At 45.3% G+C, this 18,884-nt stretch overlaps 1 protein-coding gene across 3 annotated transcripts in view; it reads left to right on the top strand.

Annotated features, from left to right (window-relative positions):
• The window catches only part of AFG1L (AFG1 like ATPase), a 372,398-nt gene that overhangs the window by 56,227 nt on the left and 297,287 nt on the right, over positions 1 to 18,884 (top strand). For 2 of the 3 annotated variants that reach the window (XM_029595310.1, XM_029595309.1), the window contains exons 4-5: positions 8,981 to 9,082; positions 18,031 to 18,161. In XM_029595310.1, the coding sequence (XP_029451170.1) occupies positions 8,981 to 9,082; positions 18,031 to 18,161 (233 nt within the window). The remainder of the gene's footprint in view (positions 1 to 8,980; positions 9,083 to 18,030; positions 18,162 to 18,884) is intronic. The other variant, XM_029595311.1, reaches the window with a different exon arrangement.

Here is an 18,884-nt window from a genome sequence, read left to right on the forward strand (position 1 = left end):
CACCGGCCCTTTGCCGGTGCGAGCTATCCAGTATGCTCCAGCATGCAAATTAGGCGACGCGGTGCAAACGAGGGAAAGGAGGCGCTAGGGACACTAGCGCGTCCCTAGCGCCTCCTTTTGGCCTGGAGCGGCGGCTGTCAGCGGGTTTGACAGCCGACGCTCAATTTTGCATGGCGTCGGTTCTTGAGCCCGCTGACAGCCACGGGCTCAGAAACCGGACGCCGGCAAAATTGAGCGTCCGGTTTTCGGCCCGACAGCCGCGGGACGAATTCAAATTTTTTTTTTTTTTACTTTTTTTTACTTTTGGGGACCTCCGACTTAATATCGCTATGATATTAAGTCGGAGGGTGCACAGAAAAGCAGTTTTTACTGCTTTTCTGTGCACTTTCCTGGCGCCGGAAGAAATTAGCGCCGACCTTTGGGTCGGCGCTAATTTCTTAGAGTAAAATGTGCGGCTTGGCTGCACATTTTACTTACTGGATCCCGCGCGCATACCTAATAGGGCCATCAACATGCATTTGCATGTTGAGGGCGCTATTAGGTGCCGTGGGTGGGCCGCGTGTTTTCCTCCCCTTACTGAATAAGGGGTAAGGGAAAACACGCGTCCAGAGCAGGCTGACAGTGCGCTCCGACGGAGCACACTTTACTGTATCGACCTGAATGTTAGGAATTGGAAGGGAATGGTGAATAAAACGGAAAATGTCATAATGCCTCTGTATCTCTCCATGGTGAGACCATACCTTGAATACTGTGTACAGTTCTGGTCGCCGCAACTCAAAAAAGATATAGTTGTAATGGAGAAAGTACAGAGAAGAGTGACCAAAATGATAAAGGAGATGGAACAGCTCCCCTATGAGGAAAGGCTAAAGAGGTTAGAGCTGTTCAGCTTGGAGAAGAGACGGCTGAGGGGGGATATGATAGAGGTCTTTAAGATCATGAGAGGTCTAGAATGGATTGTTGTCACCTACTCAGCACACAATTAAACTCTGGTATTTGTTGCCAGGGGATGTGGTTAGTGCAGTTACTGTAGCTGGGTATAAAAAAAAATTTGAATAAGTTTCTGGAGGAGAAGTCCATTACCTGCTATTAATCAAGTTGACTGAGGGGTACATTTTAAAAAACATCGCACGTGCGTACTTTTGTTCGCGGGATTTTATAAGATACGGGCGTAGCCGCGCGTCTCTTATAAAATCCGGGGTCGGCGCACGCAAGGGGGTGCACATTTGTGCAACCTGCGCGCGCAGGGCCCGTTCCATCTGAGGCCACTCTGAAATTGGAGCGGCCTCGGAGGGAACTTTCCGTCCACCCCCCCCCCCGCACCTTCCCCTCCCTTCCCCTACCTAACCCACCACCCGGCCCTATCTAAACCCCCCCCACCTTTATCGCACAGGTTACGCCTGCTCGAAGCAGGCGTAACTTGCGCGCCCCAATGGCCCGCTGCCGCGCCATCACCCGACCTGGGGGCTGGTCCGGAGGCCTCGGTCTCGCCCCCCGGAACCCCCCCAACACACCCCCTGACTCGCCCCCCTAGCAAAGCCCCGGGACTTACGCGCATCCCGGGGCTTGCGTGCGCCGCCGAGCCTATGCAAAATAGGCTTAGCGCGCAGGGCTTTTTTTTTAAGGGTTACGTGCTAAACTTAAGCGCGTAACCCTTTTAAAATCCGTCCCTTAGGGAATAGCCACTGCTATAGCTGGCATCAGTAGCGTGGGATCTTCTTAGTTTTTGGGTACTTGCCAGGTACTTGTAGCCTGGATTGGCCACTGTTGGAGACAGGATGCAGGGTTTGTTGGACCCACGGTCTGACCCAGTGTGACACTTCTTATGTTCTTATGCTGTTTGGTTAGGATTTAGAAAAATGTGTATATTTTATTTAATTGTTTTGTAATGCAAACAAAATTTAACACACTCGTTTAACAAACAATGGAGCTGCATTACAGTGCACAAATCCAATTAAAGAGAAAATATTACACTTAGCTGTTCATAACTTCCCAACAGCCATGCAAATAAATCATGCTTTTATGTCTTGTTGTATAATATAAGGGTAAGCTTGCACTTATAATAGAAAGTTCCCCTCTGTTTCAGTCTTATTGTTGTTTCCTAAACAAAAGAACCCTTACCGAGCATACCATGTAATGTTTTAAATTTCTTAAGGGACATTTGAGCTCTTCAAGCTGCTCGCTGTGCTTTCGTTAACCTGACCTAATGGCTGAACCATTCCTACACTGTTCGTGGTGATTCTTATTTCCGATGCACTAAAACTGTTTTATAAACAGAACAGCAAACAGTGCAGTAGCACTTTCTTGGCTTTAGGCAGGGATTTTGGAATATCCCAGCCAAATAGCACCAGTTGGGGATTGAATAGTGCAGGCATGTTCAGGTGGTTTTCAGTTCTGCTACCTACCTCTAACCAGAACAGTGATATCTGTAGCTAGGACCATAATAAATGTAAATATCTCTTTCAACAATTTGGCTAGGTACTTTCCTTCTTGTTAGAAATCTGGTGATGGGTAAAATGAGCTTGCTGTATTGCATGGCACAAATTCTCACATAATAAGGTATGTTTGTTATGTTAGCCTAGATCTCTTCCATGGATGAAGGGGATAATTAGGGTACCAAGGGCCACAGATTACACAAGGTTCTGCCTCTGTCCTCATTTTGAGATGATACATGTCAATCGTTGTCTGTTATCTTTGATAACCTCTTCCCCCCCCTTCCAATTTGTGCAGTTATCAGGTGCTCTAGAGCTGTAAAAATTCTGGCTGTGTATTTTGTAAGGGATCTCCATGTTAAATAGTGCTTAAGTTGGCCATAAACAAACCAGGATTTCTCTTATACCCCATATACATCCTTAAAAGCCTGGACTGATGTTGCGGAGTCACCTTGCACAGAAAGGTCCTGTCAAAACAAATCTGTGCTTTACTTGGATTTCAGCAAGGCTTTTGATATGGTCTTAAATAGGAGGCTCATAACTAAAATGAGAAGCCTGGGAGTGAGTCCTAAGGTGCTGGAATAGGTAGTGATACATGGAGTAGTGGTAAATGGACCCTATTTTGAAGAAAGAAGGGTGAAAAGTGGAGATCCTTCAGTATCGTTTCTGGGGCAGTTCTAGTTAATATCTTTGTTAGCGATACTGCGTAGGGATTAAAGGTAAAATTCTGTCTGTTTGCGGATGACCCTAAGATGTGCAACAGCGTGGATAACCTTTAAGGAGTAGAGAGAATAAGAAGTGACCTAGAAAAACTTGAGAAGTGGTAGAAGGTTTGGCAATTAGGATTCAATGCCAAAACGTGCAGAGTCATGTATGTGGGGTCTGGCAATCCAAAGAAGTTGTATGGTTGGGGGGGGGGGTGAAAGATCGATGAGCACGAACTGGGAGAAAGACTTTGGAGTGATACTGTCTAAAGTGGCGAAACAATGGGACAAGACGGTAGCTAAGGCTAGAGGGAATTCCATCCCCCCACTACACAACTCTAGTTTACCCTCCCAACCCACTCTGGATTTACCAAACTTGCCATGATAATCTAGTGGGGGCCATGAGCAGTCTGTGCCATTTTGAAAATGGCCGCTCCTGGAGTCCAGAGCCTAGGGAGCACTCCTGGCCCTAACTAGACTCCCAGAGCAAGTTTGGTAAGTCCAGAGGGATTCAGGAGGATGTGCTAGGTTGGGAAGTGTGGAGGCCAGATTCTGGAGGGGGTGGGTTTTCAGAAACAGGAGGGGTGTTAATGGTTTTTATTTTTGTTTTTTTTATTTTTAGCCACTGCCTTAAGAGACAGCGAGAGGGAGTGTTGGGACAAGGGTCTTGCTAGACTTCTGGCATCTTTGAGATGCTTGGGGAGGGGATGTTAATCTGGCTGATCAGCTCTTTTAATTTATTTATTTATTTATTTATTTAACAGCTTTTGTATACCGTCGTTAAGTGGGACCATCACAACGGTTTACAATTCATACATTGTGATATAATATAATAAATATTAATAATCAGATAATAAAATATATCAGATTACTCAAATAAAACCTAATAAAATATTTTAAAAATCAATAAGAGCATAAAACAGCATTAATAATGTAAAATACACAATAAATAATTCACTGCCTTGTGAGCTTTGGGACCCTCATTAGCATCCTGATGCTCCTAGGGAAAGTTAGCTACAACTCCAGAATTGTAGTTAACGTTCATGAAAATAATGACTTGTGATTTTTCAGGCAAGCCGTGTTATTTTATTTACCTAAAATTAGCTAAAAATGAGCTGCTTTGTTTTCTCCTTTCATATGTTTGTCTTTTAATTTTTAAAAAATGTTTATTGGGTCTTTGATATCACATAGGGATGAGCACTTATAAATGCTTATGCCTCTTTTAATACATTTCTCTTATTTTCTCCTTTTAATTGAACAGTGTGTATGCACCTAACAAAACTGAATGTGGACAAAGCCATGTGGCCAGTTGGGATACATCCCAGGATACTAAGGTTGCTTGGAGAGGTTCTGGTGGGTCTGCTGAAGGATTTGTTCAACAGATCTTTGGAGATGGGTGTGGTTCCATAGAACTGGAAAAACAGATGCAGTTCTCTTTCTAAAAGTGGTAACAGGAAAAAGGTTGAAAACTAAAGGTCAGTTAGTCTTACTTTGGTGGGGAAATTGATAGAATGTGTACTGAAGGAAAGGACAGTGAACTATCTCCAATAAAGTGGACTGCACGATCCAAGGCAGAGGTAGATCATGTCAAATGAATCCAATTGATTTCTTTGATTGGGTAACTAGAGAATTGGATCAAGAACGTGCATTGGTTGCAGTTTTCTTGAATTTCAGCAAAGCTTTTGATGCTGTTCCATGTAAGAGGCTTATTAATAAACTGAGCAGTATGTGTGGACTCAGGACCAGTGGGTTTATGCTCTCCTGCCAGCAGATGGAGACAGAGCAAGCTGACATCACAGTAAATGTAACCCTGCAGTGACCCCAGCCTGCCATTATTCTTCATCTCCAGCAGATGGTGGACTTGCATCCCCCTAAGGGAATTGCTTTGAGCTTTTTGAAAGGAGAAATTTGAAATTCTAAATTCAGGAAATGAAACCCCCGCTCTCCTGCGATGATACCTAAAGGTCCTTCCCCCAGTTGAGAATTCCCTGAGGCGATTTCAGTAGTCCCTCAAAGGTGTGCCTTGGTCCGGTAGCTGGATTTCCCAGCGTGGACTTAGCTGCTAGTTCAGCTGAAAGGCAGCGGATGCAGGAGGCCGAGCATGGCGGTGACAGCAGATGCCCTCTCCCCCTGCAGCTGGAGACCATCTCTATACATAGCTGGTAAGCGCTGAGCTCAGGTAAGGTTTAAAAAAAAAAAAAAAAGGAAGAAAGTTTTACCTGAATCAGAGACAGAGAGGTTTTAGGACTTCCTCCGGTCTTCGTCCTCTGCGTGCCAGGCCGACGTTCGTTCCTGTTGGGGTTCGGGAACTGGGCAGCCTGGCGGGGTGAGCGACCCCGGTGGGCTAGGCCCTGCACTTAGGCTTTTTTCTTGCAAGTCATGTGGTAGGATGTGGTGGCCGTTTTCACATGCTCTTATGCGTGTTCTGCTGCCCTCTATAGGCTGTCGGTTTCGCAGTGTGTTGGCTCTATGCACGCTTTGTATGCTTGTGTTTTGGGCGCACGTTTTGCGCACACAAACATTTTTACATGCTTAACTTGGTGCACAGGTTGTGCGTGCGCCTTGCCGTGATTTCTTCCAGGTGCTTATTTTTTGGGTGCATTTAATTTTAGAGTACAAGCCGTTCTGATGCACATTTACCGCAGCCATGGCACTTGGTAAGCAAGAAGCCTAAGTGTCTTCCTATTTGTGGGGCCGATGCAATATTATTTGCAGAAAGCGGGCGCTGACTTTTCAGCGCCCGCTTTCTTAACATTCACATGGCGCCCTGCTGCTGCCTTTTTAGCAGACACAGGCTGTGATTTGGTCCAGACCTCGGCCGTAGGGGTGGCTTTGTGATAGTAGCCAGACATTAACTCTGGTTGCGAAATTGGTCAACTGATACAGCTTCCAAAGCCAGTCTTACCAAGATGCCCTTTAAAGGCTTGTTCTTGTTTGGGAGCGAGTTGGAGAAACTGGCCAGTAAATGGCTCGAATCTCCGGTGCCTCGGTTGCTGGAGGATAAGAAACAGTTACAGTGCCCCTTTAGTATAAGGGGTCATTTCCGGGGTTCCAGGCATTTTCGTCCCTACAGAGAGATGACCTTTCAGCGGACTTGGCCTTTCGGTAAGTCTGTCCTTTCGTCTCCTACAGCCCAAGAGAGGAGAGGGCTTGGGTGGTGGATCTTCATGAGCTTCCCAATGAAGGTTTGCCAACCCACCTTTCGGAACAGGGAATAGGGGGGATGTCTCTCTCTCTTTTATAGGAGGTGGGTCGAGATGATGTCGGACCAGTGGGCTCTGGAGGTGATACTCGAAGGGTATGCACTGGAATTTTGCAGTATTCCTTGCGACGTATTCATGTTGTACCCTTACCACTCCCCTCAGAAGAAGTAGGCAGTGGAATTCATGCTTCAAAGGATCCTCAGACTGAAGGCTGTGGTTTTGGTGCCCATGTCTCAAGAAAATATGGGGCGATATTCTATTTATTTTGTTGTGTCCAAGAAGGAGGGCTCCTTTCATCTCATCTTGGATCTCAAGAAGTTCAACCTTCACTTGAAAGTGACTCCTTTTCGAATGGAAACCTTATGCTCCGTAATAATGGAGGTGCAGTTAGGGGAATTTCTGACCTCCTTGAATATGTCACAGGCTTACCTTCATATTCCCATCTGATTGGGTCACCAATGCGTTCTACGTTTTGTGGTGTTGGGGGTGCCATTTTCAGTTTTGGGTGCTGTCTTTTGGTCTAGCCACCACTCCCAGAACGTTTTCCAAGTTTATGGTGGTGGTAGTGGCGGCCTTGCGAAAAGAAGGAATCCTTGTGCACCCGTATTTGGACAACTGGCTGATTCGAGCCAAGTCTCTGGAAGAGAGCCACCTGGTGACACACAAGATGATCTTATTGCAGGAGCTTAGTTGGGTGGTGAACCTGATCAAGAACAATCTTCAACCATCCCAGTTGCTGGAGTGTCTGGGGGTCTGGTTTGACATGGGACAGGGCAGAGTTTTCCTACTGGAAGTTCAGATCCAGAGATTGATGTCTCAAGTGCATCAGTTGATGAATACCATATGCCCGACGGTGTGGTCCGACCTACAGGTACTCAGCTTGATGGCAGCTTCCTTGGAAGTGGTGCTGTGGGCAAAGGTGCATATGCGTCCTCTTTGGCGCTCTCTGCTATTTCGTTGGAATCCACACTCTCAGGATTCCTACCTCCTTTCTTTCACTTTCCAATTCTACATGTTTATGTATGTCTGTTATTTTAATTTGATCATTTTTTCATTATTCTCATTATGATTGTTTTTTAAATGTTAGCTTTTAATTATGTATGTTCAATCTTGTAAACCGTTTAGACCTTCATATTGTATAGGCGGTGTAGAAAAGCTTTTAAATAAATAAATAAAATTATGCGTTTCGGCTCCACTTGCTGATGGAAATCTGCTCATGCCTCCAGTGGTGGTTGCAGGAGGATCATCTGAGAAAGGGAGTTCCCTTGTCCTCTCCTGCCTGGTTGGTACTCATGACAGATGTGAATCTCCTGCCCCGAACTTTGAAGGTGTGGGCATTAAATGCTTTTAAATAAATAAATAGTGCTTTGAAAAGTTGAGTGAGGGATATGGAGGAGTAGCTATTGGGTTCCGTATGAGAATTTGTACACACATCTACCCAAAGTAGACAAGTTACTGCTGGGAAGACTGTTTAGGCAGTATTGACCTTTATCTGTTTTCATTTCTTATGCTGCTATGTTTCTTTGCCTTGCTTCTAGTTCAGTTTGCTGTTTTCCTTGCTCTCTTTTTCCATGTACTTCTGCCTCCTTTTTCTTTATCCTTCGATATGTTTGTTGTTTCCCTCTTCCTTTCTCTTATTTTTTTTTCTGTCACTCTCCATTTCTTTCTCTTTCAGTTTGGTCTTATTTTAGTACAGGGAATTTTAGTAGCATGACAAATTGTATAAGTGGTTAAATGCAATGAAATAATAAAAAAAAGAAAACCCCAATGCTGATGGCATTTGTTTTTAGTGTTGCAAGTTCTGTATGACATTCATTCTGGTCCTCACCGACTCAGTGCCAGCTTAAGATCATCTGGTTGTGTCTCTTGCTTTCTCATGCCTTTTATTTTACCAAACTTACTTACCAAACAGGGGAAGAGTCCTGAAATGATAAAAAGCTCCCGGAATCTTTCTGAGAATATTCAGAACTTGCACGAGATAGCAAGAAAAGCTTAGTCATACATTAGTTCCAAACTGGACACCATTCTCAAAATCCTGCAGGAGGCAAGGGAAAAAGTTATGTCCCCTGGGTGGGCCTGAAGGGTCAGTGGCAGTACTGTGAGGGTGACCTGAGTTTGATTCCTGATCCTGAATTCTGCCTTTGGGCCTTGCCAGGGCTAGGGGTGCTGCGGAGGCAACATGCATATATAGCTCTACTAAGGGGATCGAAGGCCTAGGTATTGGGCAACAGTAGCCTGACATCTAGTAGCAAGACTTGGCTTGCATACCTACTGGGTTCTGGAGGGAGCAATGATCTGTGGCTCTTGGCCACAATGTTGTTGCGATGATTGGATTAGATGGGTGAGAAGAGGGGGAAACAATTAACATGAAGGCTTATATAACCTCCCAGCAGATTCAAGTTCTCATTGAGCTAAAAGCCTAAAGGAGTAGGCAGAAGCTGCTAGGCCAAGAAAAAGATTTGTTGTGCTAGCTTTCTTAAGGAATAACTCCACCTCTTTAGAAAAGTATTATGGCTTTGTGAAATTCTGTAGGAATGAATGTGGCTTCATTAGCTTGGAAGCTAATGAACTGTCATTACAGTAATCAGTGCAGACTGTTTAAATTAGCTAACAGTGGGTGTTTTGTTTTTTTTTTTATTTGTAGGCACAGGAAAGACAATGGTGATGGACATGTTTTATTCACATGTAGAGGTGGAGAGGAAAAAACGGGTCCATTTTCATGGCTTCATGTTAGACGTACATAAAAGTAGGTATTCACAGACTGATGTATAAATCAGCTGACAACCAGTTACCGAATAGTAATCATGACTTTTTTCTCTTGTACCTGTTAATGTACGACTTCAGTTAAAATATTAGTTACTGTTTTTATATTGTGTTGGTGATGTACTCTGTGCTCTTTAAAAATGAATTTTCCTAGCATGTAGACAGATGGACTCAGGACCAGTGTGTTATGCTCCCCTGCCAGCAGATGGAAGCGGAGCAAGATGATGTCACAGCATATATACTCCTGCAGTGACCCCAGCCTGCCAGTATTCTCAGTCTCCAGCAGGTGGTGGTCGTGCATCTCCGTATGGGGATTGCTGTGAATTTTGAATGGAAACTTTTATGTTGAGAAACAAAAGTCTCCTGCAGTGATAGCTAAAGGTCCCTCCCCCAGTTGAGAATTCCTGAGATGATTTCCATGGTCCCTCTAAGGTGTGCCTTGGCCTGGTAGCTGGTTCCCAGCGTGGACTTAGCTGCTTGTGCAGAAGACCGAGCACGGCGGTGACAGCAGATGCTGTCTGCCCCTGCAGACAGAGACCGTCTCTGTACTCAGCCAGTAAGCGTCCGGTAAGTTAAAAACCCCAAACTTTTACCTACAGAGACAGGGGGTTTTAGATCTTCCTCTGGTCTCTGTGCTCGGTGCGCCATCCTGATGTTGTTCCCGCTCCCGTTGGGGTTAGGGGAACTGGGCCCAGGTGGGCTAGGCCCCATGTTAGGCTTTTCTCTGTGCACTGCATGGTAGGCCGCAGCGTATTTTCACGCACTTGTGCTTGCTTTACTGTCCTCTGCAGGACATTGGTGTGAGCAATGCATAACATGCTAGGCGCAACTTTGTGTATGGCGATATGCTCCAGTGGGGTGCATTAGTACTGTGTGCGCTTTGCTGCGCTTATTGCTTGGGCACCTATAATTTGTGCACACAACTTTTTTAAGTACAATGCTCAGTTATTGCTGCTCATGGCGCCAGTAAACAAGAAGCCTAAGCGCCTTTCTCTGTGTGTTGTCTGTCATATCAGGGCTTCTCAGCCTGAGCTGTCTTCCAACATGTGTCATCGCTTCTTGGATGCTCAGGGGGAGTTATCTTCCTCTGATTTTGCTAAGCCTGGATCCTCTCATTCTGATGATAGTCTGGTTATGGCTTTGGCTGGAATTGCGCCAGATCTTGGTACTTCCTTGACTGGCTCCTCCACAGGAGAGGGCAGTTCAGTTAGGGCCGCTCCAGTACCTTCTGGACTTGGTCTGGATCCAGCTGCTTTTTCTTGGATGAAGTTTTTTTCAAGGTTTTTTCAAGGTTTACAAGCCTTTGTTCAGGTGCAGTCCTCCACTTTGCCCACTTTGGTCAGGTCGGACCCTCAGCCAGTGGCTCCTCCCTCTTCCATGCCTACGGTTAAGCACCATGGCATGCCTCAGATTGCCATGGGTTTCCCCAGTGGGGATCCGGATGACATGGATGATGAGGCAGATCCTGATTCCTTGGAAGTTGGTGAAATTCCTCCTGGTTTGGAGCTGTATCGAACCATGTTATGGTTCTTTCATAGAGATGAACTGCCGGCCCTGATTTCCCAGTCATTGAAGATGCTGGGAGTGCCTGGGGCGGATTCTTTGTTAGAGCCATAGAAGAATTCCATTTTGATCTCCTGGAGTAAAGCCTCTTGCTTTTTTCCTGATATGGATGCCATTCTAGAATTGACTGATCTTGAATGGGACGCCCTGGAGGCAAATTTCAAAGGGGGTCAGGCATTGGAAGGCCTATACCCTCTGGATCCAGCTGTAAAAGAATGTTTGCATTTTCCCAAAGTGGATAAGCTTGTCATGCACTGCATCTAAACGGACAACTATCCTCATGGAGGGAGGAGCAGCCTTGAAGGATGTGCATGATAGGCGGTGGTGATGACCTTACAGATTGTTTCCTGTTGCACTCTTATGGCGTGCTGTTGTCTGCTTCTCTTCAGGAGGTGGATGATTCCGGAGTGAATTCCAGAGCAGTTATGGAACCCACTGCCATCTTTTTGGCAGACATGGGCTGTGATTTGGTCTATACCTCGGCCAGAGGAGTAGCTTCGGTAATGGCAGCCAGACGTCAGCTATGGTTGTGGAACTGGTCATCTAACACAGCCTCCAAGGCTAATCTTAAAAAAATGCCCTTTAAAGGCTCACTCTTGTTTGGGAGCGAGTTGGAAAAGCTGGCCAGTAAGTGGGGTGAATCTCTAGTTCCCTGGTTACAGGAGGATAAGAAGCAATTGCAGCACTCCTTTTCTATGAGGAGGTCGTCTCAGGGGTTCCATGTGCTTCGTCCCTACAGAAACCCGACCTTTCAGAGGACTCTGCCTTTTGGTAGGTCTCAGTCCTTTCGTCCCCGACAGTTCAAGAGAGGAGCAGGCTCGGGTGGCGGACCGTCCCGAGCTTCCCAGTGAAGGTTTGCTGACCTTCCTTCAGGAGGAGGACATGGGGGGATGCCTCTCTCTCTTTTATCAGAGGTAGGTCAAGATCACATCGGATCAATGGGTCCTGGAAGTGATACGGGAAGGATATGCGCTGGAGTTTCGCGGCATTCCTCATGACGTGTTCATGGTTTCTCCTTGCCACTCCCAGCAGAAGAAGCAGCCAGTGACGTCTATGCTTCTGTGGCTTCTCCGGCTGACGGCTGTGATTCCTGTGCCTACGTCTCAGGAAAATACGGGCACTCTTCCATTTATTTTGTTGTACCCAAGAAGGAAGCTTCCTTTTGTCCCATCCTGGACCTCAAGAGTGTCAATTGTTTTCTGCGGGTGAGTTTCTGACCTCCCTGGATATGTCCGAGGCTTACCTTCATATTCCCATTTGTTTGGAGCACCATTTTCTAGGCTTTGCGGTGCTGGTTTGCCTTATCAGTTTCGGGTCTGCCCTTTGGTCTGGCCACCGCCTCCAGAACATTTTCCAAGGTCATCGTGGTTGTGGCAGTGGCATTGAGAAAAGATGGAATCCTGGTGCACCTATACTTGGATGTCTGGCTGATTCGGGCCAAGTCTGGTAACCAACAAGGTGATTTCCTTGCCGCAGGAGCTTGGTTGGGTGGTGAACCTGGCCAAGAGCAGTCTCCAGCCCTCTCAGTCGTTGGAGTATCTGGGAGTCCGCTTCAACAAGAGGCTAGGCAAGGTTTTTCTACCAGATGCACAGCTCCAAGAGCTGATGTCTCAGGTGCGTCAGTGGGTGAACACTATCCACCCGACAGTGTGGAGCTATCTACAGGTGCTCGGTTTGATGGCGGCAACCCTGGAAGTGATGCCATGGGCGAGGGCGCATATGCATCCTCTTCAGCGCTCACTGCTGTCTTGATGGAACCCGCAGTCTCAGGACTATTCGGTTCGGCTCCGCTTGCTGATGGAAATCTTCTTTCCCCTCCAGTGGTGGTTGTAGGAGGCTCATCTGAGAAAGGGCTCCCGAATTGGTTGGTGCTCACGACAGATGCGAGCCTCCAGGGTTGGGGAGCTCACTCTCAGGGACGTTGGACAGCCGAAGAGGTTCTCTGGAACATCAATCGCCTGGAAACCCAGGTGGTCAGATTGGCCTGCTTGCAGTTCAGGAACAGACTACTGGGTTGAGCAGACCGCGTGATGTCAGACTTTCTCAGCAGGGAGAGTCTGGACCCTGGAGAATGGGTGTTGTTCACCGAGGTGTTGCAGCTGATAGTGGATCACTGGGGTCTTCCAACCCTAGACCTGCTGGCATCTTCTTGCAATACAAATGTTCCTCGATTCTTCAGTTGCAGGACATATCAGTGGTCCCTGGGCATTGGTGCTCTTGTACAGGTCTGGCTGGAAGATGAGTTGCTTTATGCCTTTCCTCCGTGGTCCTTGCTAAGGATCATTCGTGGAATCAAAATCCACAGGGGGCTAGTACTTCTGGTGGCTCCGAATTGGCCTAGGCATCTGTGGTATGCGGATTTGCGGAGACTCCTGGTGGAGGACCCCCTTTGTCTTCTGCCACGCATGGATCTGTTGCAACAGGGGCTGGTTCTTCACGAGGATCTGACTGTATTCTGTCTTACGGTTTGGCCTTTGAGAGGGCTTGCCTATTGAAGCATGGATATTCTTCTGGAGTGATTGCTACCTTACTCTGCACTCAGAAGTTCTCCACTTCTCTAGCATATGTGCAGGTTTGGAGAATGAGGCCTGGTGTGAGGAGCGCTGTGCTCTTCCTTGTTTGGTTAAGATCCCACTTATTCTGGATTTTTTGTAGAATGGGTTGAATAAGGGATTGGCCCTTTAATTCCTTGAAGGTTTAGGTTGCAGCTCTTATATGTTTTAGAGGGATGGTAAGTGGTATCTCCCTGTCATCCCATCCTGATGTGGCCATGTCTTGAAGGGCGTGAAGCACCTTCGGCCTCCCTTACGGTTGCCAGTTCCTGTGTAGAGTCTTAACCTGATGCTGGATTTTTTAGCGGACCCTACATTTTGACTGCTGCGTAGCCTTTCCTTGTGGTTATTGACCCTGAAGACAGTGTTCCTGGTGGCTATATGTTCTGCACGTCGCATTTCTGAGTTGCAGGCCCTGTCTTGCCGGGAGCATTTCCTTCAGGTGACTCCAGGGATGTTGCAGTTGCGTACTGTTTTGGCTGCATATGTGGATGCTGAAAAGCTGTTGCCTACTTAGGTTAAGGCTTATTCCACTAAGGCTCAGGCAGTGTCATGGGTGAAGATTAAGTTGTCTCCTGTCGATATCTGCCGAGCTGCAACTTGGTCTTCCTTACACACTTTTTCCACGTTTTATCGTCTGGATGTGCAGGCCCGGGAAGATGCAGCCTTTGCACTTGCAATGTTGAATGGACCGCGGGCAGCCTCCTGCCCTGTTCGGGAGTAGCTTTGGTACATCCCACTGGTCCTGAGTCCATCTGGGTACATGCTAGGAAATGGAGAAATTACTTTCCTGATAATTTTGTTTTCCTTAGTGTAGACAGATAGGCTCAGGTTCCTGCCCTCAGCTGCCAAATGATTGTATTAATACCCCTGGAGAGATACAGATCCCAAGGGATTAATTGGGGTATCTGTGTTTTTACATGAGTTCAGTATTTATTGTTGGTTGAGTACAGTTATGGCTGACTGTTTTTAAGCAGGTTTTTGCTAGTCTGTTCACAATTGCATTTGAAGAGAATACTGGAAGGCTGGGGTCACTGCAGGAGTATGTATACTGTGATGCCAGCTTTCTCCATCTGCTGGCAGGAGAGCATAACCCAACTGATCCTGACTGCATCTGTCTACACTAAAGAAAACAAAATTATCAGGTAAGTAATTTCTCCAATAGTTTTTGCAAAGCAAAAGAAAAATAAATGATTGACACACATAACATTGCTACATTATGTCATTTAATTTATTACGGATATACTGGAAAATCAGATCTGAGGAACTGCTCAGTGTGGTGTACAACAGGTAAAAGAGTTCCACTCTTATCCTTCCATGGCCCCCTCCCCCCAAAAAACTCTCATAATCCAGGTAGAAGAAGAGATAGGATGCTGCTGTTAGAGCAGATGGGACAAAGATCTGGGGAAATGGGGCTTGCAACTCAGCTGCACATAAGGCCAAGTTGACCCTTCAATGGCTGCAGCAGAAGAAAGTGAAGGTTCTGGAATGTCCATCACAGTCTCCCACCGTCAACATCATTGAGCCACTTTGGGGAGAACTCAAACACGCAGTTCATGCTAGACCACCAAAGAATGTACAGGATCTGGAGGCTTTTTGCTAAGAGGACTGGGCAGCTTTACCACATGAGAAAATAAAGGGCCTCATTCACAACTTTCAGAAAACACTGCAAGCTGTTATTGATGCAAAAGGGGGTAATACATGATATTAAGAACTAAGGATGTGCAAAATTTGAATGGGACCTTTATATTATTTTCTTTATTGCTATGTTTTTGTTTTTTTTTAATGATTGTGCTATTCTGTGATGCATCATAGTTTAATTTGTAACACATTAAAATTAACACACGTTTGGTATGATCACTCATGTTTTCTTAAAATGCTACACATCTTACAAATTCTGCCAGGGGTATGTAAACTTATGAGCACAACTGTATAAAACAAGACAAGGGAAAAATGGACAAGGAGGCCTAAGCAGGCAGTACAGCAAGGCAGAACAAGGCTAGTAGGCCTGAATGCTATAGGGCTGAGCAAAAAGGCCATGGAGGCCATAGGTCTGGGCAGGGAGGCCAAGGAGGCCGCAGAAAAGGCAGGAAGGCTGAGGAGGCCAGGGGACAAGGTGCAACAAGAAGGCCATGGGGGTCATGCAGAAGTAAAGCAAGACTAGGTGGGCTAATGCAAAGAGCCAAGGTGACTTGATGAAGAGGCATTGAGTTCTGGGAGAGTCAGGTCTAAGTAGGGCTGACCCTGCTGCATCATGAGAGCATCAAGGAGGTAGCTAGCATAGAAGAGAGGGTGACTCCATGAGGACCTCTGATGGCAGGGTGTCTGCCTAGCAGCCTGCATCTTGATACATTGAAACCAAAAATTTCACTTTGGTCTTAGACCAGAAAATAATCTCCCATATGCGTGAAGTGTCTCCTAAATGTTTCTTTGTAAATGCTATGTAGCATGTTGTATGACTTCAGCAGTGGCTTCCATCTTGCCATCCCTCCATACAGTTATGTTTGTGGAGTAATCTTGAAATTGTTGAACAGTCAGCATTTTCCCCATATTAGCCAGAGGCCTCTGTAGTTCTTTTAAAGTAATCTTAGGCCTCACAGTGACAATTCTCAGCAGTTTCCTTGACCCAGAGCTACTGGGCTTTGGAAGGATGATCTGATGATGGACCTGACAGTGCCCCAAGGATAGTCAAACACATTGAAGTTTTCTTATAGCCTTCCCCCAATCTGTACTATTGAATGTTATTCCTGAAGTTCTTCCTTGTTCAACATATTTTGACCTTTGCTTCATATTCACATCATTCAACAGCAGGAGCTTGATTCTTCATCCAGAGGTATTCAGATCAGCTCAGCTCCAGTGACTGGATGCAGAAGAGCTCTATTTAACTTAAAATGGATCTTGTTAAGGCAGTTTTTTGAACAGGAGCTAATTAGGGTTTACTATGACAAAAGATGTGATGACTTATGCAATGAAGAAACTTATTCTTAATTATTTTTGAACTATTTCCTTAATTATTCTTAAACGATGACAATGTAGAGTAGTGTAGAAGGGAGGTAGACTCAGAAAATATTCCTTCATGGGAAAGGGTGGTGGATGAATGGAATGGTCTCTCAGTGAGTACAGTGAAGGCCAAAACAGTAACAGAATTCAAGAAATTATGGGATAAATTCAGGATATCCCCAAGTTTTGGAGGAAATGATGGTAAAGCCAGAGATCACACAGATTCTATGATATTGCAACAGGAAAGTATAATAGCCCAGATGGGTGTGGGATGGTCTTTGTCTGCTGTCATGTTCTATGTTATGGTTCTGGGGAAGAGAGATGGGGCCTTGTGTATTTGCAGAGGAGTGTGCTGCTGATGTAAGGGACAGGCTAGGGAGAGCTAAAGAGAGAAGTGTTGGGGAGACGATTAGGAATGGTGTTGCTAGTATAGTGAGAGCTGAGACCTGACATGGAGGCTATGGTGAAGGGACATGAGGAAGACAACGGCAGGGATGGGCATGCATGAGGGGAAGATGGTTCTCTTCTCCGATCTCTAGTGACATGACAGTGGTTGCTAATATTTCTCTTTTTTTAATTTATTTTATTTTCAAAGAGGTCCATGTTCAGTAGGCCGGTTAGTGAACAAGTTAGCTGGCTAAAGTTAACCGGATAATTGTCCCATATATTCAGCAGGAAAAACATCCTGCTGAATATACCACTCTAAAGTTATCTGGCTACATATAGCCAGATAACAAAAAACCTAACCGGCTATGTTTGGAAATAGCCAAGTAGATTTTTTTAGTTATGCGGCCTTGCGTGTCCGGATAACGCGCTACTTAACCAGTTATTTTGAAAAGATATCCGGCTAAGTAGCACTGTCATCTACTAAAGAAAAAAATATGTTGTCTCATTCCCAAAGCACAAGTCAGTTCATACATTGTATCATAAGTCGTCCCCCCCCCCGCCCCCACTCAAACCTTTATAAATTGTGAAATTTGCTCTGTTTTGGCAGCTGAGTCCCCATCCTGATATTTACCTTTAAAAGGAGCTCGGCCTGCCTCCCACTCACTAGGGAAAAGTGTGGCTCCTGCACCTCATCCTCATCCCCCTGGACCTCATAGGGTTTAATGATTACATAAAAAACATTATCTGAATTTGAGCTAAAAAACTCCTCACATCAATATTTATTTTATATATATTATGTGTTGTAAGAGCTGTGGCTAATTCAGTGACAAGGTCACTATATAGAATACAGAGCTCATGGTGATTATCTGTGAAACCAGCAGTGAGAGGATGGTGCTGTCCAGCACTGTTAGCTCCTGAAAGAAAGGGATTCTCAATTGTATTACACTTTCTATACAGCATCTGTATTTGTAAAATATTTAAAAATGTGATCGATATTCAGTGCAAGTTAGCTGGATAAGTAAGGACTTCTCTGGCTTAAGTGGAGGTGCCTGAATATCTGGCCATGATTAGTGGCCCCTATTATCCGGACATGCCGATGTCGGACATATCCAGTTAACTAGATAAGTTAGACCTGCTCAATAGCAGGTGCTCGATGAGACTTCTCCTGCTAACAAACAACTAATTCAGAGATATTCAGCAGTATAGCTTACCTGCAATTATTTATAGAGCAAAACATCCTTTTTCAGCATAAAAGAATTGTACTTCCTTTGGTCTTGTACTCTGCTATAAAAATGCTTTTAGCAGTATACTCATATTGTGTAGTTTTCTTAATGGTGCTATGTCTATTTCAGGAACAGTTTTTATTTATTTAGCTTTATTAAAATTTTTTTAAAAATTATCTACTAATTTCAATTTTTGTTTACCCAAGGAATTCATCGCCTTAAACAGAGCATGCCAAAAAGGAAAGCGGGACGAATGGCCAAGTCCTATGATCCCATTGCTCCAATAGCTGAGGAAATCAGTGAGGAAGCATGCCTTCTCTGCTTTGATGAATTCCAGGTATGACATGCAAGAGAGAACACCACCTGCCTTCTGGTATAGAAGCATGCACACTCATACGGTTTGGACAAGTTCCTGGAGGAGAAGTCCATAACCTGTTATTAACCAAGTCGACTTAGTGAATAGCCACTACTTATCACTGCGCAATTGCAGCATGGGATCTATTTACTCTGGGATCTAGCAGGGTACTGGTGACCTGGAATGGCCATTATTGAAAACAGGATACTGGGTTGATGGACTTTGGACTGATACAGTATGGCAGTTATTTATTTATTTATTTACTTTTATATACCGGTATTCATGGGGACATCATATCGGTGTACATCAATACAATAAAAACATAACATCATCAAATTAACATACATTTGTAAAATATATAAATCATTAAAATTATACTACATCTATGTAAAATTAACTCATATTAGCTAAAAGTATAGATAAGAGCAAAATAAAATGTAGTAAAATAAGTGAATAACTCAGTTAAAACATAAGTAATGTGGGGGAGCGCGGAGGAAGGTCAGAGAGCTGAGAGGCACCCGTTTAGCTGCAGGAGTGCAGCAAGAGACTTACCATTCTCTCTATAACGTGGTGAGAAGCGAGCCCAGACCGAGTGGGCGGACCCAGGCTGTGACGTCATTGACGGGCGCCACCCGGACTGTATAAGATCGTGGGCCCTGCGGCGACTGACTGGGGAGCGCGGAGGAAGGTCAGAGAGCTGAGAGG

The sequence above is a fragment of the Rhinatrema bivittatum genome, chromosome 3 (assembly GCF_901001135.1).
Source record: "Rhinatrema bivittatum chromosome 3, aRhiBiv1.1, whole genome shotgun sequence".
Lineage (NCBI taxonomy): Eukaryota > Metazoa > Chordata > Amphibia > Gymnophiona > Rhinatrematidae > Rhinatrema > Rhinatrema bivittatum.